Raw genomic sequence first — 25,662 nt, 5'->3', positions numbered from 1 at the left:
CAAGACACGACGAACCAAATCATAACATAACAAGTCTGATCATGCCCACTGTGCACGAGCACGGATAGGAGTGCGGCTCTTGACTAAAGTTAGCATAAAGAATTTCTTCTAATTTTATTTTTGGACCCTTTTCATTACATTTTTATTTCCCACTTTCACTTTAGTTTCATTCTCATCATTAATCCCACGCCATACACATCCTAGCTTTTTCATCATTTAGCCATTTTCTTTTTTGAAACAATTAATACGTACTGCTTTCCCAAAAATACCCCTACACTTATCATTTATAACAATCTAAACCCTACGCATACATACCATTCTCCTCCTCAGAGCTCTAGGCCTATTTTCGTCATTTCACAATAGTATTATTTAATATGGAGTAAAATAATAATGCACGCTTAACTTTTGAGTATTGTGTAGTGTGTGTTTTCCTGAGCTGTTTCGTTTCGTCCTTCCCTTCGCCTCTCTGTATAACTGTGTATACACATGCAGGAAAGCGTTTCCCTATATATCATGCACACAGTAGCGCACGCACTCAGTGTGTTGTTGCGTGTTGATCTCTACTCACGCCTCTGCGCATTTCTCTGATATTTTTTTGAATTGCGGTGCCTCCTTTTTGACATTTCGTAAAATTGGAGTGATTTTTGGAGGGGTAATGCTGGTGCTGGAGGCGTTGATCGAGTTCCTGCTCCCGTCATGGCCGGAGGTGCAAGTCTCTGTGGCCGCGGCGGCACTCGTGCTGGCGGCCTACTGGTTCTTAACCGTCACCGCTGCTCCGGATGAGAGAACTCTCGTCACAAATGTGACTGACGACGGAGAAGAGGTACCTTCCGTGATCTAATCACTAATCTGTGTTCTCTTTTATCTTTATTTCGGTGTTATAGCCATTCGACTTCTAATTTGCAAATTGTTTTGGTCCTTCAGCTCGGCGTTTTTGCTTCACTTATTTTTTTTCCCTCTAGTTTACAGCTAGTGTCCATGGTTTTATTGGCTTGATTTACGTTATCATGAGAATTGAGAAGTAAAAAGCTACTGTTAGTCTATTATGTGTGTAATCAAAATCTCGATTGAACGAAACATTGCTTGTGGTTGTTTTCTAAGTAGAGACTGGGCACCGATTATTTGGAGAAAGTGTGATTTATTGGAATTCATGATACTTATGGCATTTATAAACCAGATTAAGAAAGACTGATGCAATTCTGTCCATATGTCATTAAGTACCTCTATTTTGAGAACTAAAATGTGTGAATTTTGTGTACTCGATCATCATTTCTCATTATCCTGTCAGTAATATCAGTCCATTTTCCTGCCAAAATTAACTATTTGATGTTTGGTTATTTTTCATATCACAGTAGATTTATAAATTCACTCCCTCCTCTCCCAAAAAAACCGAACACTGGTATTGAAGTTGACGAGATATGATACTTCGTGAAGATTACATGTAACGGATTTGAACTAATCAAACTTATGCTGTTTAAATTGAAGCATTCATTCTGTCATTAGAGTATAATGTTATAGCAAGGGTTCTACATTTGTGATCATTCAGACCATTTACTTATAACCTTGATTTGTACATTTTGACACCTTGTAGCCTCTTCTTGCGTTTTCTATTCTGACAGTTATATTGTAGTAATTTACTCAGCTGCCTCTCTATGCAGTATAACATTTACTTATTCACTATCGGTTTCCTGGTATTTCATTTTCTTGACACAAATAGGTGGATCAGTATAAAAGAGATCTTCAGAGAAATTTAGTGTATTTAGTTAAGGTAATCTTTTACTCTAAGCATCTTTTGATCTCACTAGTTCCAATGCATGCTGAAATGGTTTTTTATAAAATTGAAATTCTAACAATTACTCCATTTTCTTTGAACTCTTTCCTTATGATAGTAAGTTTTGATTTCAGGTGGAGCTCTTAGCAGCTAAAAATCTTATTGGGGTGAACCTGAATGGCACATCAGATCCTTATGCAATTATCTCTTGTGGTGCAGAAAAGCGATTAAGGTGATTGATCTCTCTGGCCTCTCTAAAGCATTCCTGGGCAAGATTTGGAATAGGCATGACACTTCCTCTTGTATTCTTGTCTATATTTCTACATGACATATCTGAATGGAAAAAAAGAGCTATGATATCGTATTTAATTTTTCTCTGACATATTATGTTTCTACATTTCCAGTATGTTATGTATATTTGGCATTTGTTGTGCATGGTAGAAGAATGCAATGAGGGAGAAGCTTTTTCTTAATTTAGTTTTCAATACTCAAGCGTAGATATCTTTTTTATATCATTTATGATTCGATTCTGCTATATGTTATGAGATTGCATTTCTTTTTGTTATATTATGTTCACATTTTGTTATATCCTTAAAGACTCATAAGGTGTGTCAATACATTTTCATTTGACTCCAATTTTCTTTTGAATTGAATATCCATCTTATGGTACTGTCTTTTATTAATTTCGGAGATGTCTAACTCATCTCAATTGAATTTGGACAGCAACTTCTTTTTTTTTTTAGATTTAGTTTAGTGATGAACTCTAGTTATTTGGAAGGTCGTGTGTTACATTTTACATGTCACAGTATATCAATTGGAATCTGTCATTTGATATTGTGAGACTATGTTTTCCTTTATTATATTTCACATATGAAAGCCTTTACATGATTTATGTTTCTGTTGTTCATCCCTATAAGAGATTATAAGACTTTCTTTGGGGTTCTTGTAGTTCTATGGTATCTGGCTCAAGAAATCCTGTATGGAGGGAGGGGTTCAATTTTGTAGTCGATGAGCTTCCTGTTGAGGTAGTAGTTTTTTTTCCGTTACTCATTTGCAAATGAAACATCACCAAGCCCTCATCTCACGAAGGCATTAGACAGTTCACTTCTTCTTGTAGTCGATGCAGCTGTCTTTCTTTCTCAGTTACTTTAGCTAAGACTAAGAGTGGAATGCCTATGCCTTGATATGAAATGAGGCATTAAGAAACAAATTTTGATGTCTATTGTTTAAACAGAATAAGGGGATTCCTGTGAACAGAGGGTTACAGAATCAAACTCAGTTCTAAAAAAGATATAGAAGCCATGCAAGAAACACTATATGTGAACTCTATCTAATCAAAACGTCATTAAGAAGATGAATTAATGTTTTATGCTCATTTCTAAACCAACAAATATAACTGGAAGATGAATAATGTTTAATGCGGTGTTAGCTCAATTACATGTGTGCATTCAATATCAATAAAGCCGGTTCCTTTCAATTTATTCCTTCTTTTACTAAATTGTACTGCAGATTAAAGTGACAGTGTATGGTTGGGATATAATTCGAAGAAGTACAGTTCTTGGTTCTGTGAATATTTCTGTTGAACAAGAAGGTCAAACTGGTGCAATGTGGTATACATTGGATACTGCATCAGGGCAGGTTATAAATAGTTCATGTAACCTACTTTCAGATTTGTGTCTGTCCTTTTTCCTATTCTCCGGAGTCAATGAACTTGTAATTCTTGGATGTTTTAGGTATGTCTTCACGTTAAAACTGTCCAACTTCAGATGGACTCTTCCAGGTAGGTTTCTTTTCGGGCTGCCAATCATCTCTCTTCCCTGGCACTTCTTTTTTATTTAAATGGTAGCAACTTTTTCTCATCTTAAGCACATGCTTACTTTTTAAAAATGTATCAATTGTATATTTAGAAGAATTCATTTATTAACATACATACAGATCAAGTCATATAGTTTTTCCGTCTTCATTTTCTTTGACTGCTTATCTTGGATCCACAATAAACATAGACAAATGAGTAGGGAGTTTGAGAAAAAGGCATTCACAGAAGAAACAGCAATTAGTTGGAGAGAAAGTGAACAAGGCATTGCAGGGATAAAGAGAGTAGGAGTAATGATGCAGATGTCAACTTCAAAGAGGTCAGCACCTGATGGAACAAACACGTCAAGGTAGTCATTGTGGCTTCTTTAAAATATATACCACCATATAAAATATGTATAGATTGTTTTTATGGATAATTTCATGTGTTCATTAAATAGTTATGCCGAAGAGCATTGGGGATTCTAGTAGTATATTCAAAGCTTATAAATCTTTTCCCTGTCTACTGCGAAATATACAGCATACTATATTCTTCCTTTACTCACGGAGATGACTATGTTAAGGGTATTGAATGGTCTATGTTAGCTTGTGTTCACAAGATTGGCTTTATGTTTCTAATGTTTTGTTACTATTTGGCTTATATGTAGATTAACACTTGACAATCATTTACTCCCTCCGTCCCCAAAGAATATGCACTTTGGGTTCGGCATGGGTTTTAATGCAAAATGGGTAAAGTAAGAGAGAGGTAGAGAGAAAAAGTAATTAAAGTATTGTTAGTGGGGAATGGGTCCCACCTCATTAGAGAGTAAAGAATTTCTAAAATTGGAAAGTGCATATTTTTGTGGGACGGACTAAAAAGGAAAGAGTGCATACTCTTGTGGGACAGAGGGAGTATAAATTATAAGCTTTATGACACATCACTTGATGGGATAAATATATGTTATTCTCAGTTTTGAGAATTTTCTTTTATGAAGCAATATTTTGTTGCTATGAGATGCTCCCTGCCTTTTAAGTTAAAAGTATATTTTGTTCATCCTAAAATTATGCTGGATGTATTTGGAACACTGGAAAAAGTTATACATGCAATTTCACCATTCTGTTATAAATGCATGTGAATTCTTTTCTGGCATTTATGAATGATCCTAGCTTTTTGTACCTTTTGAGTAAAAATCTGGTAAACAATTTTCAATCTGAAATACTCGAGCTTGAGATAGATATATTCCTTGTACTCATACATGTTTGGAGAAACATTTTCTAGCATGTTGCCCTATTATGATACTGCATGCGTCACAATAGTAGAGTCACTCTTCTCATTTTTGGTGATAGATGCTAATTCAAACATTTACCATACTAAATCTTTTGTAAACTGAATGTTTACTTTATTCTGTTTTAGGGGTTTGAATGGCTGTGCAGATGCTGATATTCAACGAAAGAGGTTGAATAAAGAACTTATGGTTCCTTACAAAAAACATGGCCCACTACAAACAATATTTAGTCTCCTCCCAGACGAGGTATATCTAATAGTTATATTTGAGCATGCTTAGTTATTGGACTCCATTTCCAGATTCTCCTGCCTTATCTTTTGTGTTTTTACCGTTATACATTGTATTTAATTAGTATAGTAACTTAGTATTGTTTTTTCAAATGATTCTTCAGGTGGTTGTACATAGCTATTCATGCTCTCTTGAGATATCATTCTTGTATCATGGACGAATGTATGTATCCGCAAGACATATCTGCTTCCACTCTAATGTTTTCTCGAAGCAAATAAAGGTTATTTTCTCCTAATCTTTGCTTCTACGTTGCCTATTCACTATTAAAAGATCATATCTCTTGATGAGGCATTAGCTTCAAATTCTTCTATAAAATGTAATTAGCCTGATGAAGACCTTTTACAGTTAGGTATCTTTTTCAATTTAGGCATCCTCTAGCTTAAGTTGTAATGTTGTATCCTACTGAGTGTATGTATCATCAACCAACTACCTCATTGCATGATTGTTGTGCTTGTTCTTTTACAGCACAAATCAAACTCCAAATTCATAGAAAATTTCTAACATATGCCAGGGTAATTACCATTTTCATCATTGTATCTGTATGTATATTGGAATCTCAATCCTGATGCCCATGTCATATGCTAATACCTTCCAGTCAAAATAGATAGCTACTAATTCATTTGTGTAGCTTATTTATAAACTTAACTTATCTATTGCCCTTTTGATTTCTATCTAAACATTTAGTGGGGAATTTTATTTTGCTGTCTTTATTCTTATGCTTGCGTTTCCTCTTTGGCAGGTAATTATACCTTTTGGAGACATAAAAGAGGTACAATACTTCTCCCCTTACTGCTTTACCATTTTTCTGTGCTGGTAGCCTTTAACTGGAACTTTGAAAGGATTGAAATCAACTGATTTCTTTCATGTCACAGATAAGAAAGAGCCAACATGCACTGATCAATCCTTCTATCACATTAATTCTTCGAGAGGGTACTGGAGGCCATGGTCTGCCTCCTTTAGGAAATGTGGACAGTCAGTATATAGTTTCTTATTCTTCTCATCTGCCTTGCATGGCTAAAAAGGGACAAAGTTAATGTGCCTGCTTGAACATGACAATTAAATCAGTGAAACATTTATGAATTAAACAGATATCGTACATATCATTTAAGCTTATCTAGTTAATATTTGTATCTGAAAGTTACATGTAGGTCACGTCGTTATCCTTCTCCATATATAATCGTCAAGCAAGGATGCAGATGCCTAATGCTAGTGCAGTTTCTTGCTCTGTTGTCTTCAGACACTGAGTTGCTTTTAACGTTAAATTTCAAATTCTGACTATATGAATTGCCTAAAATTAAAATAAAAACAAATTTGTCCAGGAAATACTCCCTCCGTCCCATAGAAATAGGCCATATTTCCTTTTTCGTCCGTCGCATAGAAATAGTCCATATCCATTTATGGCAACTTTTTTCTCCTTGTCTTTTTATGGGTCCCACCATCCACTACACAATTTCAACTACTTTTTCTCCTTCTCTCTTACTCTACCAATTATGCATTAAAACCCGTGCCACTTCTAAATGGCCTATTTCTATGGGACGGAGGGAGTATGTTTTTTCTGTATCTATTCTTATCTTGGACCAAGGAAGATATTCAGATTTTATATTAAGTAACAGTATGTGGAAATAGCATCTCATCTCAAGCTGGTGCATTTTGTAACTGTTAATTGTGTTTTCAATATTTGACCTTCTGAAGTGGAACTCTGAAACTATCTCTGAACTAATCCAGTTAGGTTGTTGAATCTATATGTATTCGACCTTATTTACATTTGATTTTGTTGTACTAGCAGATACTTTGACTTATGCCACAATAGCTGTCTTGATGTTGCTAACATATTAATATTTCTTCTTCAGGCATAATCAGATACAAATTTGCATCTTTCTGGAATAGGAATACTGCATTGAGAGCTATACAACACATAGCAAAGAACTATGATGCCATGTTAGAAGCCGAAACCAAGGTTTGACCCTCAACCTCAATCTATTCTTAAGCCCGATTTTACCATTTCATCCGAATAACGACTCGATCCTGTCATATACTCTCATTGAACTCAACTGGACAACATTTTAAACTAGTTACATGGTCGTATGTCTCAGGTAAAGAGTTGCTATTAAGCACACGCTCATCTAAATTAGCAAAACGAGAACTAACCAAAAATACATTATTCAGAAACTTGATACTAAAACTGTTGGATCCGACTGCCTTGATTGTAATGGAAATTATTAAGTCTAGAAACTTGATACTAAATCTGTTCATTTGATACTGGTCCTCAGCATAGAATCCCCAGATAGTGTGGTCTGGAATTAGTTGATGCTTTCTGTACAAGAATAATACTTTCAGGACTTTGGATGTTGAATCACTGTTAGTTAGTTAGTAAAGCATTAACTGTTCTTGCCTGCTCATTTATCTTAGTAATGTTTCAACATATTTGTGCATTTATTTCTAAAAGGAGAGGCAACAGAGAGAATTGCTTGCTGAAATAAAGGAGGAACCAGCATTGCTTGGTTCCGTAAAGGAGAAGAAGCAGTCAGCACTGAAAACCTGTAACTGTGGTGTTAAAGACAGTGAAAGAGAATCGAAGACTTCTGAGGACATTGTGACTAAGCATAAAAACTTTCAACCATTCATCAAAGAGGAAGTGCTTACTAGTATATACAATGTAAGTATCTTCTGTCCTGTTATCTTCAGTTCAACAAGATATTTAACATCATGATTTATTGTAGGATGTTTTTCCATGCACAGTGGAGCAATTTTTCAAATTTGTTTTAGATGATGATTCAACTTTCACAAGTGAGTACCATACTGCCCGCAAGGATTCTAATCTGAAAGTAAGTCACAAAATACCCACAGCAATTATTTTTCATATCAACTAATCCAAAAGTAAAGAACTTGAGTCTGTGATCTTCATATAATTGAAAAGAAGTTTTTGTGTTTTGGGGTGGGAGGTGGAGAGGGGAACTAATATTAGTACAGAATAGTATTGTATAATGAATGAACATAAACTCTCTCTATACATATTAAATGTGTCAAGTTTCCTCTATGTAACATCAGGTGAGTCCGTGGCATGCATCTGATGAACACAATGGTCAAGTCAGAGAAGTGAAATATAGGCAAATATGTAACTTTCCGTTATGTCCTCCAGACATACCAGTAACAGAGCTGCAACATGTTGTTCTATCTGCAGATAAGAAAACAATGGTATAAGTTAACTTTTCAACAGGATAACTCTTTCATATCCTGTCTCTTTTGCCATTATTATGTTATTTTTTTATGCACTTAATTTTCACTTTAGGTGTTTGAGACCATACAACAGACAGAAGGTGTCCCTTTTGCTTCATATTTCGAGGTATGCAGATTTGTTTAGGCTCTGTTTCTAAGGATTTAAGAACTTTTAGCAACTTAAATTGGACAAAGATAAAAATTTTAAGTGCAACTTGTTTCTAAGTGATATTTTGATAACTTAATCTGGAATTTCTCAAAATTAGTTATGAAATTATTATACTAATCAGCTGAAGATTGTGCAAATTCTCTGGAGTTTGCAGAAAGATTCATGGTGTCAAAACTTATGCTTTTAGAATCAAACGATGAAGGTTATTTTCCGTCTTCTTTTTATTTCGTTCCTTATTCTTATGTTTTAGTGCACTTGTATGTCAATCAGGGCCACTGCCGGTGGTCAGTAGAGGCAAACTCTGAGTCCTTGTGCACCATCGATATCAGATTTGGTAAGTTTCTTTTCGGTTCATGACATTAAAAGTTCATATCATCATGTAAACTGCTCTTTTTTCCAACTAAACAATGTCATCAAATGCCTGAATCCATCGATTCCCATGCTTTGCAATCACAATTCACTACTGCATGTTCATTTCAAATTGACTATTTTGGGCATAAACTCGAGTTAAAATGAAACTGTGAATCTATTGAAGTTTTGATAACATTCTCAGGTGCATTTTTCAAGAAATGGTGTCTGCTGCAATCTAAAATCAAGACAGCTGCTGTGGATGATGTATGTATTCCCTTCTCACTTCCAGCCACTTTCTTCTTGTTATTAACACTACATTTAAACAAAGTTGCGATGAAAAAAACTAATGACTAGATATAATTGATCCACTCTCGCAGAATAAGAAAGTGTACAAGATAATGTTAGAAGCTGCTCGTGCGCATATCAAGCTGAGGATCACCAATAGCAACAACACTAGCAACACATGTTCTTCTTCCACTGTCATCCAAGAATGTAACTAAATCTGATGTCATTGTGGCTTCTGATTCCTCAAGCCGATTTCGAGCCTCAAAATATTGTTCCTGTAAATTTTAGTATGATGCATCTTGTAAAGTGCACGTGCTGATGCAACACAGAATAATGTTAGTAATTCACATTTGGAAATTAGATTACGGTGCCGGAGTTTGTCAAATGTGATGACATTAGCCGGCCTCAATCGTGGCCTTATCAAAGACTCCTATTACTTTACCTTTCACTGAAATACTGTTGTTAGTAAGTAATCTGAGTTTCACCCACAAATTATCCGTTTATATATTGTGGAGTTCTACAATTAAGGATGCATAGAAAAATTATTGAAATAATATTATAAAATTTTATATCATTAATAGGTATGGATGTATGGTAGAAAGAAAAATATTTAATTGGTGTTACGGTGTTTAGATGTTTAGTTGTTAATGAAGAGTGTTATTAATAGTAGTTATAGTGGCACCACTATTTCTATCACTATTCTCTATTTATTTATCTTCGAGCATCTTATACAGTCAATATCACAATTGCTTTTAGCAAACAATAACAATGGAAGTAAATTGGATGGGAAAATGTAAAACATGCTAAGCTAGTAGTATAAGAGAGGTTGGGAAGCAATGAGAAATGAGATTAACCAACCTTTGAAGAAAGAGATTCATTCGTTTTGGCATGAACCTGCTTTGCTCAAGAGAGATAGGCATAGACCCTCTTTTGTGTTGCATATGCCTATCTCTCTTGGTTGTGTAGAGCTTTGTTGTTATTGTCTTGTCGATTGCTTTGGTTTGATTGTGATGGAATCAGATGAAAACAATCTGAGTCAAGCTTAGAAGGGTTGTTGCGTGATTGCTGTGTGTTGAATGTTACTACTTCGCTCAAGGACGAGTAGGAGTTTAAGTTTTGAGGTATTTGATGCGAATCAAATATTCGATTCTTCCCCCTCATCTTTCATATGCTATATCACATTTATAGGCTCATAGAGGTGCATTTTCCACTGTTATAAAAACATAAGTACTTATATAAACTACAAAGATGTAAAAAACATAACTATCTTCCAACAGCTACAACAGTACTACATTAAAGTCTACATTATGAAAAAGAAAGGGAAAAGTCATAACTGAACTGCAGATATGAATACAGCAGAAAAACTCTTCTCCAAGTCAAAAAATATCGCAGGCGAAGATTGCAGATTCAACCAGAACTTGAAGCTGCCGCCTCAACGCGTTCTGTTTCAAATTCTTTGGCTGAATTTTGTGAGAAATCAGGAGCTTTGGGAATGAGCCCAAGCAGTTTAAACATGGTCTGATCAGCATCATAGTCATTGTTTGGAGTTGTCAAGAGCTTCTCTCCCGTAAAGATGGAATTCGCACCAGCAAGAAAGCAAAGCGCTTGCTCAGGCATTGAGAAACGAACTCTCCCGGCTGAGAGCCTCACCATCGCCTTTGGCATCACAATGCGTGCTGTTGCAATCATCCTTATCATCTCCCATATTTCAACTGGCTGAATTATGCAATCGCCAATCAATCAATTTGTGGTATCAGCAAACACAGACTCAAGAGTATAAAGACTTTATTTAAACCTAATTTCATTTATATATAAAGTGTAAACTCTACCATACGTGTGAAATTTGTATGTATAAGAAACTATATCATCTTCACTGTGCAATACCCATTTCTAGGACTCGTCTAGTCTATAAACTGATATTTTGTATGCAATGACGCCTCAGTGGCTAATTATAGGATTACCTTTTGATCTTCCAGGGGTGTGCCTTGTACAGCAATGAGTGCATTAATGGGAACACTCTCAGGGTGTGCTGGGAGAGTTGCCAATGTATGTAATAAGCCAACTCTGTCCTCCTCAGCTTCACCAAGCCCTATTATTCCACCTGAAACAGAAAATTGGAGGCAAAATTTAGCTTATGTCAAATAGACATTTTGTTACTGTAGCATGTCATCCATTCAAACTACATGTGACATAGCTGAGATGTATTTGCGCGAATAAAGTATGCAAATCACCTGAACAGACATTGATACCCGCATCACGGACATACTCAAGGGTCTGTAACCGTTCATCATAGCTTCTGGTGGTTATAATATTTGGGTAGTATTCTCTTGAGGTGTCAAGATTATGGTTGTAAGCTGTAAGTCCTGCGTCCTTGAGTGCTAAAGCTTGCTGCTTCTCCAGCATCCCCAGAGTGCAGCAAACCTCCATCCCCATACCCCTAATCAAGGAAAAACATTTCTTTTGTTGTAATTCAGATACAAAAAATGGAGGATGAATAAGTTTAGCAATCAACAAGATGGAATAAGAAGAACCCAGAACGAGCAAGAGCAAACAAATTAACCATCTGTGTATAGTAAACATTGTGTTGAAAGTGAAATGACAATAGGAACAGTTTACAGGACTCTTTTCACCAGCATGAGAAAAAATATCGGCATCCTATATATGCGCATCCAAATGGCACAAAGAAAGATTCAACTGAACTTGGATGAGCAATTTTTAACTTTACTTATTTTGGCATATATTGGGATTTGGGAAATCTTCTAATAAACCCCTTTACTGAATTAACTATACATTCTGAAGAAGCATCCCCAAGCAATTCCAACTAATATATATATGGAGATCATGTTGCTTATGAATCTTAATATAGCATACTAAATTATGGTGGGACAGTACAGTTCAAATTTTGCACAGAGCACATGTGCCAGGTGTCTTGTCTTGACTACAGTTAGATGGTCACGGATTTGTAAATATACGAGTCAATGAATATAAATAACAAGGTCTGTCATCATACCATACATATCATTATTTACTAAAAAACTGTTTTCAACACTTGTAATATGTGTGGCATAGATTCTTAGTCCGTTACCTTATTTCTTTAACATACTCAAGGATTTGGTTGAAATTAGTTTTCCTTCCCACAGTGTCTCGCCACGCTGCACCCATACAAAACCGAGTGCTACCAGCCTCTTTTGCCTGTTCCATAGCAAAGCGAAGAAATGCTTTATAAACTTGAATCACATGCATATCCAAGGAAGTTACTCAAGTAGGATAATCATATTAAAAAGAAAATCAACAGTTCACTCTACTATAGCTACCAAGAGTTGTCTTTGATACCACGGAACACTGATTGCGCTATATACACAGAAACCTCAAACCATCCCCAAATCATTTCCAAATGAGTGTTGCTAATTTGCAACAATCCCCATATTTCATAGAGAGCACATACATACCAATTTCACAGTCCCTAAGCGCAGAACAAATCCATAAAATTCAAGCTCGCATTATCAGTTGAGAATAACTATATTACTAAAGTAGATAATAAAATAACAGAGAGAATGGAACCTTTTCAGCAGCCTCCAAGACAGCGTCTTTATTCATAAGCTTGTGAGGTTTGAGGCCGGTGTTGTATCTGGACGACTGCGGGCAATAAGAGCAATCTTCGCTGCAACCGCCGGTCTTGATTGAGAGAAGTGTGCACTGCTGCACTTCCCTGAAATTGTGAGCGTGTCTATGAACTTGAGCCTGCAACATTACCACAAGCCAATTGGAGAAATTAAATCAATTAACCTAGCTAGCAGTGGAGGAAAAACAAAGGCAGAGAAGAGAAAATAGCATACAGCATGGAATAGGAGATCGAGAACAGGGGAATGGAAGATGGACTTAATCTCTTCTCTCTTCCAGTCGTTCCTCGACCCATCCCTAATGCACCTCTCCGCTTCCACCGCCGCCGCGGAAGATGAGAAATTTGCCGCCTGAAAATGGGCGAATGGGCGTCGAATGGATCTGGTTATCCACATCATTTAGGCAGTGGAGAATGTCGGGTTGTGTGAGTTCTCCTTCTCTGTTGCTCTTTGCTCCTTGAGAAGTCCGCTGTTTGGTTTGAGAGTGTTAAATGTTCAACACTGGTGCCATGTGGCTGCCTGCACATTTTTCTTATCATTTTTTCGCTAACCAATTTTACTTCTTTTCACCTGCTTTACCAGCTTTTTGTCCTAGGGTAATGCTAAATGGCCACATTATGGCCAGTTATAAAAATAAAAAAATAATAAAAGATAGTGTATTTAATGTCATTTCATTGAAATCAATACTTCTAAAAAGTATCAATTTTATTTGTACAATTGTACCCTTAGTTATGAAATATAAATATAAAGAGACTAGAATTTATTCAATTGGATCATTAGTTAACTCATGTTGCATGAAATTTATATAAATAAAAATTAATATTTATTAAGGTTACATGATAATTAATTTAATTCTTTCTTATATTTATAATACCAATACATCGTGGTAATACTTTTATTTTTCATATTTACTTAAAATACTCTAAATGTTTGTATATTTACAAATAAGTAAAATTGAGCTTTGATCAATATACTTATTTATATTAATAATCATGGGTTAATATTATAAATGATCACTAAACTACAGAGCATGTATCAAATTAGTTCCAAATAAATTTATTTCATAACGAGTACAAAACTTATTGATTCCAACTTGGTATAATAGGAAAACATTTTTAAAAGGACAAAATTTTAATCTTAAATTAAAAAATAGTGTAAAAATAAATTATTGAAAACATAAAATTAAAAAAATGAATGAATCTACTAAAAGAAATACGTATAAAAGTGTAAAATTTGGATTAGAGAAATGAAATAAAAAATAACTAGAATTAAGTAAAAGGGTAATAATGTAAAATTATTTAAGCAGTAAATGACTTATTTGAAACATTAATAGCCATACTATCTAAATTTACTAAAATGCCATTTTATGGCCAGTCATAATGTGGCTGCATAGCATTTCCCTGTGTTTTACTACGTAATTAAGCTATTGCTATTAAAACATAAAACCAACAAGCTCGTGTTGTGTTGTGTTGTGAGGAAAAAGAGAGTCTATTCTGAATTATAGATATGCCTTTTCAACCTTAAAAAATGCTACAAGCTCGTGTCTTCCCTTGTTGGAGTAATGTATTAAGTCTAAGAGCATCTGTAACGCAAGGGGCCGGGCCGCATCTCGCGAGTCCCGGCCGGTCCCGAGCGTTGCACGGAGGAGAGTCACGGCCCAGGCCCGTCCCGGGGCCGTGTTCCCGGCGCGTCCCGCGTCCCGGCCTGGGACGGCGTTGCACGGTGACGGGCCGCAACTGTAGAGTCCCTGCCCAGCGTTACACGCTCCTCGGGCCGGGCCGCAACCAATTTTTTTTTTTAATTCGAAAATTTTTTCTATAAATGCTACTCCATTTTCATACATATTCAACTTCATATTCAACTTCAAATCTCTTCCTAGAATTCGAAAAAATGCCTCCACGTCAAAGAATATTCGAAGATCAAATGTCCCGGTCGTTAGCAGAGGCGCTACCGGCAATCCAAGAAGAAATCAACAACGAAGTTGAACGCTACCAAGCTATTATTCAAGCTTGGAACGAAAAACAAACCCGGGTACCACGTACCCGGATGTATATTCACCGAGACCGTGAACAAGCTGCCTTGCGGCTTTTCACGGATTATTTCTCAAGAGGCGGCTCGGAAAGATGTCGAGCGTGCATTCGGAGTCCTCCAAGCGCGGTGGGCTATCGTGAAGGGAGCAGCCCGTGGTTGGCAGCGGTCAAACATCGCCGACACAATGTATGCATGTATCATAATGCATAACATGATCGTTGAGGACGAGCAAGATAACGTCACTTTGTGGAGCGACGATCCGCTCGCCAGCACCGGGAGCAACTACGTTGTCACCGAGCCGCCCGTGCAGGGCCTTCCTCACGACATCCGCAATGTCATGGCCCGTTCAGCTGCGATGCGCCAAGAGGAACAACACACTCGCCTCCAAGCCGATCTAATCGAAGAAATTTGGACTCGCACCAATGTTTTCCAGAATTGACGTTATGTTTTTATGTATTTTATTTTCAGTTTTAAAATTTCTATGTTGTAATTTTGCAGTATTCGATGAAATTAAATTTTCCGTGTTATAAATTTCTAGCGTTTTTTATTTTACGAGTTAAATAGGTTGGAGTTGTGAATAGTGTCATTTATTAGTTGCGGCCCGGGCCGCAACCTGCAGGGTTACAGCAGTTGGGGCCTGGGCCGCAACTGTAGAGGAATGATGACGTGGAGGGGACTTGGGGCCGGAAATGGGGACGGGGTTAATGATGCCCTAAGAGCATCCACAACCGTGCTCTTGCCAGTGGCACGGTTGTGGGCCCGACCCCACTTTTTCTGTCTGCTCTCTGACAAGAGCACAACACCCACAGTTGTGCTCTTCCGCAAAGACGAGCACAATTAATTTAAAATTCAATTACACAAAAACATTTCCATAATACTAAAATTCATTAAAAAACCACAATAAATATTACAAATTACAAATAAAATAAAAAAGACATCATTAAAATCCTAAAAATTAAAAATTACATAATTAAAATCATAAAAATTAAAAATTACATAATTAAATACTAAAAATTAAAAATTACATAATTAAACTCCTAAAAATTAAATATTACATGATTATTGGCTAATATTACCCGAGGAAGACTACGCATCCGGCGGCACCAACCCCAATTATTTTTTGAGACCCAATATCATGTCCCCGTGCACTTGAAGTTGCGTGGGGGTCATAGTTGACCTATCGGTCATATTAAGTTGTGCCAAAAGGGCCCACAATGAGTTGTTCGGGGGTGGAGGTGGAACATAGGGTGCGGGTTCGGGGGTGGGGGCCGATGGAGTCGCGGAGCGCCGGCGGTCGACCGCCGCCTTCTTCCTTCCTTGCGGTCGGCGTTTGGAACCGCTTGGTCCGGCGTCGGGGCTACCCAAGTTAGCTCCGGCGAGTTGGCTAGCCACTTCTTCGGAGCCGGAGTCGGATAGGGATACCGACCTTGACCGTTTGGAGGAGCCGCTCGAGGAGGATGTTACGCCTCCCATATACCTCGTGTTGAACCGCGTTTCCTGCCAAACGTTGAGGTACTTGAACGACTTACCGTTCAAGGATTGGTAGGTACTCAGTGCGGCAGTGATGATGTCGACCTCACTCCGGCCGCTCCCGGCATTCCGCGATTCCTGGAGGAAATAGCCATTGAACTTGCCAATTTTTTCGTTGGCTCGGCCGATGCAGTTGCGCACCATACTCTCGTTGCGCTCGATCGTTCCCGGCGGCCGGTTTGCATTGTACCGGCGAGAGACGCGCCACCAAAAGTGATCGCCGGATTGGTTCGTGCCAACCGCCGCATCTTCGGAGATTTCGAAGTACGCCTTGAACAATTTATCCATCTCCGCCGGAGTGTACGGTGTTCGGACACCGCTACGAGTAGGAGCCGGCGGAGTTTGGGAGGGGGCGGTCGGCCTAGGCTCCGGTGTCCACCCGTATCGCCCTTCGGAGGCACCTTGGTCGTCTATTGGGTATGGCCGGTAGCCACCCGGAACGGCCGAATCTTGGGTGAGAGAAGGGGCCGAATATTCCGTTTCCGGACTAGGAAACGGTTGTGCACCAAACCATTCGGGGTTCTAACCGTGAGAGGGCTGGTTGTCATCGCCTTGGATGGACATTGTTAGGGTATGAGAGAATGAAGATGAAAATGGATATGGGAGAATGAAGATGAGAATGGATATTGGAGAATGAAGATGAGAATTGTGTAGTTTGATGTGAATTTTTGGGTGTGAAAGTGGGGGTATTTATAGATGAAAGTGTGTATTTTTGGGGGAAAAAATAAAAAAAATAAAAAAAGTGTAAAAAACGGTAATAAACGGTTATAATTTTTTTGGGAAGTGAATTTTTTTTATTTTTTATCGATTTTTTTAATTAAAAAAAACATTTATAGGCAGCGGCTATGTCGTTGCCCAATCGCCGCGCGACACGTCAGCTGCTCGCTGGCGCGGCGCTGCTCGATGCGCAGCGGCGGCGAGACACATCCGTTCCAGCGGCGCGGACGGCGGTGGCGATGGCTGCCACCGTTGCAGATGCTCTAAAGTTTGAGTCCTGACAAAGATTTAGTGGAGTAGTACTTCATCCGTTCTCTCGAAAATGACTCACTTTTCCCAAGATGATCTATTACTAAAAATATAAACTTATTTATCTCTACTTTATTTCTCTTTTACTTTATACTTCATCCGTCCCAAAGAATATGCACTTTGGATTCGGTATGAATTCTAAAATAATTAGTGAAGAATGAGCCCCACCTCATTAGAGAGAAAATAGTTTTCAAAATTAAAAAGTGCATATTCTTATGAGACGAACTAAAAAGGAAAGAGTGCATATTTTTTTGTTAATATGCCTTGAATCTGTATAAATCATGTTTTTAAATTAGGATAGGATTATGTTTCCGAATTATGGTAAGATCTCATAATTTTGAACTATTCCATCACACACACACAATTTTGTAATCTGAAAACAATATGAAATCTGTAGTCACACACTGAAAACAATCTGAATAAAATATATTCTCCATTCTTGCCCGTGGATATAGCCAATTGGCAAACCACGTAAATTTTGTATCTCTTTACGTTTCTATTTATCTTGATTACACAATTGTTTATTCTGCCACGACATTACAAGACTGGGTCTTCACATCCTTCTTCAAAAACATTTTTAAATGCAATCTACAGCAATAAACTACGGGCCAAACTTGAAATTTTTTTCAATGCTCTAACTAATATAAGTTACAAATTAGTCAAAATTGCAAGCAAGCACTAATTGGTACAATGCCTGTAAATCTAATGTTGAATAAACTGCAAGAGACATAAAACATCCTGCTATCTCCAATAAATATGAGAGAAGAGCTACTAGTTCTTGAATCTGACACTCTGGCTGATCCCTGCATTAATACCAGATGCTTCACCTCCATAGCTGCCTGTTGGCTTTCTGATCTCGTGAACCTGCCCTTTTCTACGCACTTCTGCCTTTTTGTGCTTCAACTGTTGACAAAGAATCCATGTTAATGTTTACTGCAATGCATATTTTGAACTATTCCATCACACACACACACACACACACACACACACACAGAGGGAGCTTTTTCGATCAAATACCTTGTACTTCTTCCTAGGATTTTTAGTCAGTTTCTTGCGAGCACGAGTTAAACCCCTATTCTTTTCAATCTGGGAAGGAGGTAAGCAAGAACCACAATTTAAGTGAGAAAGCAAAGATAGAGGTTAACACAAATATTCCAGTACTTGATTAGTGATATGGCGCTTTCCATCATCAGCAACAGTATCTGTCAGTGATGGAACTTCCGCAACTCTGTAGTCATTAAATTTGGGTTAGTACACAATAAATACATCAAATAATCTAAGAAAACAGAATCGAGCACTATGATACACATGAGAAGTACATGATGATGCAAAATATTGCAGGAGGCAGAAGGCATGAGCAGATGAAGTAATGAGAAAGGGTAGAACAGCCAAGGTTGAAGAAACCATTGTAGCATATTTATTTTTCAAGCACGTAGGGAAATCAATTTAGAGAAGCTAGTTAAGTCAATGATACCTGGTGTACTTGGCAGATTTTTCAGCAAGCCTTGCAGCATGTTTGCTTTCCACTTGTTTGTAGAATTCTAAATCAGAATCAGCATCACTATCTCCGGTAGCATCATCAGCTTCATCACTAGAGAGGCTGCCGGTCTCATATTCAACACCAGAATTAATTCCAGCCAGTGTTGTTAGGGTCGCGGGGCGCCCCGGGGCGATGAGGGGGACCCCGGGTCGCGGGGCGATGGGGCGGCGGGCCGAGAGACCCACGAATCGGGGTGCCAGAATAGCCGAATGATGATTATATCTCTTTTATAAGTTTGTTGCTTGAATGTTTATCATATCAAATAAATCTACATACATCATTACTCCATATTAAATAAAGAAGAAGAAGATTAGACGAAAAATATAAATTTTTAAACAACATAACATAACTAAATAACTGAATTTTATTATCAAAAATCATCAAAGTTCCAAAATGATACGTAGAAAGTTGCATGTAAGTTTATGTCTGGTATCCGGATCAGCTCTTGCATATTTTCTAGCCGGGTCTTGAGACATTTTGTATAAAAATGATATCTGTACAAAGAAACAATCATTTATTTATAATTAATGATAATTGACCGTGTCTGAAATTGCTATTGATAAAAAAACTAATAAAACTAATAATTATTTTTATTCATCCGACATGACCTCGTGAACAAGTGCTTTAAAAAAACAAAAAAGGCCAAGAAACATGTTGTAAAAAATGGAATATGAGAGAAAAAAGTTGGAAAAAAGTAACACATAATTGCTTTGCTTCACGGAAGCATCTGTAAATTTTTATCTCTCTTGCTTTGCTTCACGGAAGCTGACACAATTTATAGAATATTTAATCCTGACACCTTTTTTTATTATTCAAATCAAAACTCAACAAACTAATTATGGGATTTTGGACAAGATTACACCTGTACCAACTCTCATTCTCCTCTTGCCAAATCATGTTCAACCTCTACACTCATTTTTTTCACAAACCCCGATGCAAGAAAGATAAAAAGCCAAACTTTAATTTGAGTTCACCCAAGAAAAACGATGGAAAATAGGAGAATACAGAAAAACTTTGATGCTCGTACATGTAGATAAACCTTGAGAATCTGGACGTCGAGTCGTCGAAGGAGTGGTGGCTGAAGAATAAAGTGATTTTTGCTTTTGCTGAAGAAGAGCCACCGAAGGAGTGGTGGCTGATGAAGAAGAAAGGAGAAGAAAAAATCGGCTCGCTCCACGGATCTCGCACGACCCCGCCGCATCGGGGCGATGTCGGTCTCGACCCTTGCGACCCGCGACCCGCGAAGCGCGCTCGGGGCGCGATTTTAACAACACTGATTCCAGCTCCTGCCAGAACTCGTAGCTCATGCTTTCTTCGCCTTTCCCCAATATCATCTCGTTTTGGTATATCATCATCACCATCAGCAACCTTTCATAGACACAGTTAGTTCCCACGGGAACTTATTTCAAAAAAAATTGGAAATTTCTTAACACGCAAACTGAAATGATCTCAGAATATGTATGAGATATATTATCAATCTCATAATCAAAAGAAAATAGAACTTTTGACTGATTAATTGAAGTCAAAGTTTAAGGATCACCAGCCATTCAGTTTGTTCATTCTATTTACTGTCCTTGACAAGACAAGAGCAAGTCTTGCAGTATAATTTTACAACAGTAAGTCCATCCAAGTTCTGTGCACCATTACCTGCTTCAGAGTTTGTATCCTCTGTAATGTTTTTATAACTAGAATAATTATCCTGACCTCTCTTTATGGACATATTAATGATATTTATATTATAATGGCTAAAACAATCTTTTCATTTATAGTGAATAGAAATGACTTAGATATTACTAAGACACCTTACACACCTTGCGTTTATTTGGGCGAAGAATCGTTTTCTTAATTGCATCCCCATTGCCCCCTCCCTTTGACACACCATCTATTTCCATGGCCTCATCAATAAAATCATCAAATGTCTCAAGTTGCCTATGAAATACAGTATGACATTTATTTCAATTAGTATAAGAGCATCGCATTAGTCAGATCAGTCAGCAGATGCAAAACCAGATACTTGTCGAGAACAAAAGAGTACCTGTTCACTGGTTGTTGATTTTTACTAGACTTAGCAGCCTTTGGTGCCATGGAACTAAAAACTCCTTGCTGTTTCAATTTCTCCTCAAGAGAAGCTCTTATTTTTAACATTTCCATGCTTTGTGGTCCGACTTGCTTATCCTGTCATAATTCAACAATATCAATGCAGTCAACCTAGGCCAGGCCATCTAGCAAACAAAACCTAAAACTGGAAACCACAGTTTTTACTACATGAAGCTTACATGATGCTTGTTTTGTGACCCCTTAGCTTCTTTTAAGGTATTCAACGCAACTTCTTTGTTGGGCTACAAGGTAAATATCCAAAAAGAAAGAAGAGTGAGGCTACATATATAAAAAACTCAGCATAAAGTCAGGTTGGCAGACCAATCAAAGGATCCCACCTCTACTGTTGCTTGTTCTGCAGATGCTACGATGGAACACATTTCACTGTTTTCGAAAGAATCAGATTCTACTGGAGCAGTTTGTTCCACTAACTTAACAGCTCCTGCACCATTCACTTCCTTGTTTAAAATTTCTTCCATGTCGAAAGAAAGGTTATCATCTATGGTTTTTATCTGCCAAAAAAGGGAAAAGGTTAATAATAACCAGTCGCAGAAGAAAGGACGGGTTAGCATCTTCTAGTCAAGATAAAGTGCATCTTGTAGGCTCCTCCTACAAGATTTAAAATTCCAAAATAGAGTGCTACGTTATCTTATGTTCTACAAATTGTAAAAAACTCCAGAAATTAAAAATTAAGCTCGCCAAAAAATGAGAATCAATTACCTTGTCCAATAAACTCTTGATCTCAACAAGATGAGAAACAACTGGGTGATCACGAACAGGCTGCCCCTCGGACTTGAGAAGAAGATAAAAGGTTATAGTTTGGTTCTTTCCGCTCTCTTGTCGTGTAATCTTCATACATAATTGAAAAATTAATAGAATGCATTACTAAACTCCAACTATTAAACCAAAATTTGTTAGTCAAGCATAACATCTGGATGAGCATAATATCAGAATAGTGATCCGTCTCAATATAGTTTGATATATCAATTGTAACATTACGAAAATTATTCCTTCTTACATGGTCTATCTCCACTATCGTCAAACAAAAAAAATTGTATCAAAAGTATTCTGATGACAAATCTCTTCTTTGTGCATGATAAAGCTATAGACTGTATAGCACATAAATAAGCAGCACCCCAATCTCAATAGAGGACTCTTTATAAGCCTGATAAAATAGGATAATATCCAAAATACAAGTACACATAAATGAAAATGTAACTATTTCAAATTTATTTAGTTTACAATCTACATTTGTCTTCTATGATTTTTACTATAGTATCCACTTCATCCAATTTCTTTATTCACTGATTTATCTTTTCATTTACCATGCTGATCTGTATTGGTACCTTCAATGAGAATTTTCTTACCACTGTAAACAAAAGATGCAGACAAAGGTCGCAATAAGAAATTGTTGGAATTCATATAATCTATAATGTATCAATGAGCTTTTCCATCAAGCAAAACTAAGGTAGATATTAACATAATGATACAAAGCATTATGCGCAACGTATTGAACTAGAGAAAGTACAACCAAATAGTACATAGGACGATAATTAATACCTATTCTACAAGTGGGTTCACTTTGTTCTCAAGTTGCTCAAGGGCATCTTTCAGCTCTGATAAAAGGCCAATTAACTCCGGAGCAGAGCTTTAAAACCAATCATTAGGTTAGCCGGTAAGCATAAACAGAAAGCATTCATCGGTCTGTGTTGCAATTGCACCATGACTTTATCATAATGAGATGTCAGGCTAATTAATTGTTAAAACATAAATGCACTGTAATCACATTTCAACCTTTCGACACGGTACGATTATTGTTGTACCGTACTACATAAATAGTTTGAAAAATTATTGTGCATACAACACTTACTTCGCTTTTTTGCAATAAAATAATTAAACAAAATTCAGGTATATGTGATGGAAAGGCATCAACATAATTTTGGTAAAATTGATCAGAAGAAAATGGCATCATTTAGGCTAAGTTTGCTCTGTGTGCATCAGATTTGTATCCATTTTATAGAAAGTTGGTTGTTCTAATTGTGAAAATTTGTAAGTTGGTGATGTACTTGATACAATTTAAAAGTCTCAATTGAATATCATACATGCATACAATGACAACTGATGTAGATGAAAACTATACCAAGTCACAAGCCATCCCATCCCTAATTAGGACAGCTATTCCAGGATGATCAGGATACTGAAAACAAAACTAACCTGTACACAACATCCATTTGCTCTTCCTTTGTCAATGCATTTAAATCTTTCTTTACTATTTCATATGTCATTCCTTCTTCAACCTTGATTTCTTTGTCGAGGGAAGCTTTCGATGGAACATTTCCATTGTCCAGGATTTCCTGAAATGTGACACAATATTGAATAATCAACATAGCTCCTTTCAAACCCTAGATCATGACACTATAGCATGAGAATTTGTTGAACAAAATTGTTACACATTTTTTCACCTGAAACGTGAGCTCCCTATCTGTCTCATCTTGGCTAGTATCTACAACACCATAATCCTCCATTGATAGATTATTCGCTATTGTCATTTGTCGTTTCAAAACTGCATCCTCCTCTTCAGCTGCATCTTCATCATCACTTGATTGTGGCTTAAGATAAGAACAAAATGTTAAAACAAGTCATGATTATAACATGCCAAGAACTAAACATGAATTGTTGGGTAAACAAACCTCATTGCCAACATCAGCACCATACAGGTCACTTTTTTTACCCCAAAAATCCCTTCCTGGTTCTTCTTCATCAGCATCAGCAAGAATTCCATCCTCAACATCGCCAAATTTAGCCCGCAAAAATTTTTGTGTTCTTGCAACTATAGAAACCCCATAATCAACTTAGACTACAAAACATTTAAGATAAAGGTATTTACCAGGAAAAATAATAGAGACGCAAAATGGAGATGTGACCAACTACAATCAGATAATCCAAGTCCAAAACAAACAAACAAAATCAACTCCTTTTAAATTTAAATGATACTCTTGCAAGTTGCAACTTGCAAGCATATATATCAAGGTCATATCATCATCATTGGAGTAAATTACATAGTGCAATAATAACAAAATGAAGGGAAGATTAAGGATTCATGTCAGTCATGCCTCTAATAAGTGAGAAACATTATGACTAAAACACTATGATGTTTATCATACTGTTACAGAACGAGAAATGGAGTATTGTAAGTGTAATCAATCTAATAACATATCTGTGATCTTAAGATACTGTAAGCTTCTATCGAAGCAGCCGAGCACCCCAGGCATGCTTTTGAACACTATATATTACTCCGTCCATTCCAGATTCCATAGTAGTAGAGTCATTTAACTCATTTCATTTTCTTCACTTGTTTTGGAAAGATGATAATAAATGTAGTTAAAGTGGGGAAAGAGTAAAGTAAAAAAAAGAATAATGTATATAAAAGCCTTCTCTACACTATTCTCTCTCTTACTTTACACTTTATTCACTTTATCTATTTTTATCATTTTTCCAAAATGAGTGCAGAAAATGAAATGACTCTATTACTATGGAATTAAAAGATTCAATACTTGGTATATGATTTATCACAAGATTCCCCTCATATTGATTTGAACTGTAAAACTAATCATATGTAAATAAGCTTCATTCTCCAGGGATAGCAGAACCACCTAACAACATATCAATGTCATATGCAAAAACAAAAATATTTAAAGAAACAAAGAAGCTAGCTTACTTTTTGCAGCCAGACCCTTTGGCGGCTTATCTTCGTCAGTGTGTGCATCTTCCTCATCATCATCCTAATAAAAATAAGACCGAAATTTATGAAAAGAGTAAAATAGGTCAAAGCAATGATTTCTGATCTAAGAATCAAATAGAACAAATAAACAGAAATTCCTTGAAGCCAAACAAATTCAACCTCAAAATCAAGCACAGGCTGCTCGGCATCCTCGTCGGATTCTTCCACATCCTCGTGTATGTTCAGTGGTACAACATCCCTTTTCTTGTGGACTAAAACAACAGAGAAATTACCAAAACAATTGTGTATCTGAAAAGTATGTGAAGCATCAAAACAAATGACATACAAACATCAATGTCGTCGTCCATCATGTCTTCATTATCCGAATCAAATCGAATTGAATTTTTTTTCTTGGGACGGCCATTATCTTCCTTCTTCTTGAACTTGCCGCTTTTTCTCACCATGATTTTTCCTCTCACTGACTAAACTTATACAAGTATTTGAAAGGGTTCCAAAACGCTGAGGCAGATGTAGGCGTCTTCGCCGGAAAATGCCGGCGGAGGAGTAGAGATTAAAGATGGAAAACGGCGAACACAAAACCCTCTCACAAAATTCAGTGGTCGTATGCAGCCCAACCCTTGCAAATACTCCTATCTTTATATTTTAACATAGAATACAACGATTATTAAGTTAAAGTGCTATAGAAAAATAAAATAAGAATTTTAGTACTATATTATCATTCATATTTAATGTGCTACAGAAAAATAAAATAAGAAGTATACTATATTAAGTACTATCATTCATATAGATAATTTATTATGTGCAATACTTGTTAATAGAATAACAAAAATAATTCCATTAAATATTGTGTACAATGCATTTTATCAAGTTAATGTGTTATTGGTGATGATGAAATGGTGGCTTTTTTAATTGATGTGAA

The 25,662-nt window shown here is 36.8% G+C and overlaps 3 protein-coding genes across 6 annotated transcripts; 1 reads left to right on the top strand and 2 right to left on the bottom strand.

The window, feature by feature from the left end:
• Positions 1 to 431: 431 nt before the first annotated feature.
• Positions 432 to 9,611, top strand: LOC121753875 (BAG-associated GRAM protein 1-like). 4 transcript variants are annotated; one of them, XM_042149145.1, is made up of 19 exons: positions 432 to 823; positions 1,718 to 1,768; positions 1,906 to 2,003; positions 2,721 to 2,796; positions 3,281 to 3,409; positions 3,505 to 3,551; positions 3,787 to 3,933; positions 4,977 to 5,094; positions 5,240 to 5,356; positions 5,876 to 5,905; positions 6,009 to 6,108; positions 6,987 to 7,093; positions 7,583 to 7,792; positions 7,857 to 7,961; positions 8,185 to 8,331; positions 8,426 to 8,479; positions 8,792 to 8,855; positions 9,075 to 9,136; positions 9,250 to 9,611. In XM_042149145.1, the coding sequence occupies exons 1-19, from the start codon at positions 656 to 658 to the stop codon at positions 9,370 to 9,372; spliced, it is 1,953 nt and encodes a 650-aa protein (XP_042005079.1). In that variant the 5' UTR covers positions 432 to 655; the 3' UTR covers positions 9,373 to 9,611. The 4 variants fall into 4 exon arrangements, with proteins under 4 accessions (XP_042005079.1, XP_042005078.1, XP_042005080.1 ...); XM_042149144.1 differs by having other exon boundaries at positions 3,775 to 3,933; XM_042149146.1 differs by having other exon boundaries at positions 806 to 823; positions 1,991 to 2,056; positions 3,775 to 3,933.
• Positions 9,612 to 10,368: 757 nt separating this feature from the next.
• Positions 10,369 to 13,287, bottom strand: LOC121756477 (biotin synthase, mitochondrial-like). The gene is made up of 6 exons (XM_042152034.1): positions 12,994 to 13,287; positions 12,719 to 12,898; positions 12,243 to 12,349; positions 11,389 to 11,594; positions 11,119 to 11,258; positions 10,369 to 10,873 (listed from the first exon to the last, which is right to left on the bottom strand). Exons 1-6 carry the CDS (start codon positions 13,174 to 13,176, stop codon positions 10,565 to 10,567), a joined length of 1,125 nt encoding a protein of 374 aa, XP_042007968.1. The 5' UTR covers positions 13,177 to 13,287; the 3' UTR covers positions 10,369 to 10,564.
• A 4,679-nt stretch (positions 13,288 to 17,966) lies between these two features.
• LOC121754673 (something about silencing protein 10-like) lies at positions 17,967 to 25,364 on the bottom strand. The gene is made up of 16 exons (XM_042149994.1): positions 25,069 to 25,364; positions 24,903 to 24,994; positions 24,720 to 24,783; positions 23,692 to 23,831; positions 23,464 to 23,610; positions 23,216 to 23,355; positions 22,568 to 22,649; positions 21,722 to 21,850; positions 21,319 to 21,513; positions 21,181 to 21,243; positions 20,940 to 21,079; positions 20,716 to 20,833; positions 19,830 to 20,272; positions 18,839 to 19,126; positions 18,526 to 18,592; positions 17,967 to 18,267 (listed from the first exon to the last, which is right to left on the bottom strand). The coding sequence occupies exons 1-16, from the start codon at positions 25,184 to 25,186 to the stop codon at positions 18,136 to 18,138; spliced, it is 2,358 nt and encodes a 785-aa protein (XP_042005928.1). The 5' UTR covers positions 25,187 to 25,364; the 3' UTR covers positions 17,967 to 18,135.
• Between the last annotated feature and the right edge of the window lie 298 nt (positions 25,365 to 25,662).

This window comes from Salvia splendens, chromosome 11 (assembly GCF_004379255.2).
Source record: "Salvia splendens isolate huo1 chromosome 11, SspV2, whole genome shotgun sequence".
Lineage (NCBI taxonomy): Eukaryota > Viridiplantae > Streptophyta > Magnoliopsida > Lamiales > Lamiaceae > Salvia > Salvia splendens.
This window is presented reverse-complemented; position numbering and strand designations above follow the sequence as displayed.

Coding starts and splice junctions, on each gene's coding strand:
- LOC121754673 (XM_042149994.1), bottom strand. CDS start 25,186: ATGGTGAGAAAAAGCGGCAAGTTCAAGAAGAAGGAAGATAATGGCCGT. Junction 21,244..21,318: donor TGGGATCCTTTGATTGGTCT/GCCAACCTGACT, acceptor TTTACCTTGTAG/CCCAACAAAGAAGTTGCGTT. Junction 20,273..20,715: donor TTCGCCCAAATAAACGCAAG/GTGTGTAAGGTG, acceptor TGTCTATGAAAG/GTTGCTGATGGTGATGATGA.
- LOC121753875 (XM_042149144.1), top strand. CDS start 656: ATGCTGGTGCTGGAGGCGTTGATCGAGTTCCTGCTCCCGTCATGGCCG. Junction 3,552..3,774: donor CTTCAGATGGACTCTTCCAG/GTAGGTTTCTTT, acceptor CAATAAACATAG/ACAAATGAGTAGGGAGTTTG. Junction 7,094..7,582: donor TGTTAGAAGCCGAAACCAAG/GTTTGACCCTCA, acceptor TATTTCTAAAAG/GAGAGGCAACAGAGAGAATT.
- LOC121756477 (XM_042152034.1), bottom strand. CDS start 13,176: ATGATGTGGATAACCAGATCCATTCGACGCCCATTCGCCCATTTTCAG. Junction 12,350..12,718: donor TCTTGGAGGCTGCTGAAAAG/GTTCCATTCTCT, acceptor GCTATGGAACAG/GCAAAAGAGGCTGGTAGCAC. Junction 11,259..11,388: donor GGGTATCAATGTCTGTTCAG/GTGATTTGCATA, acceptor TTTCTGTTTCAG/GTGGAATAATAGGGCTTGGT.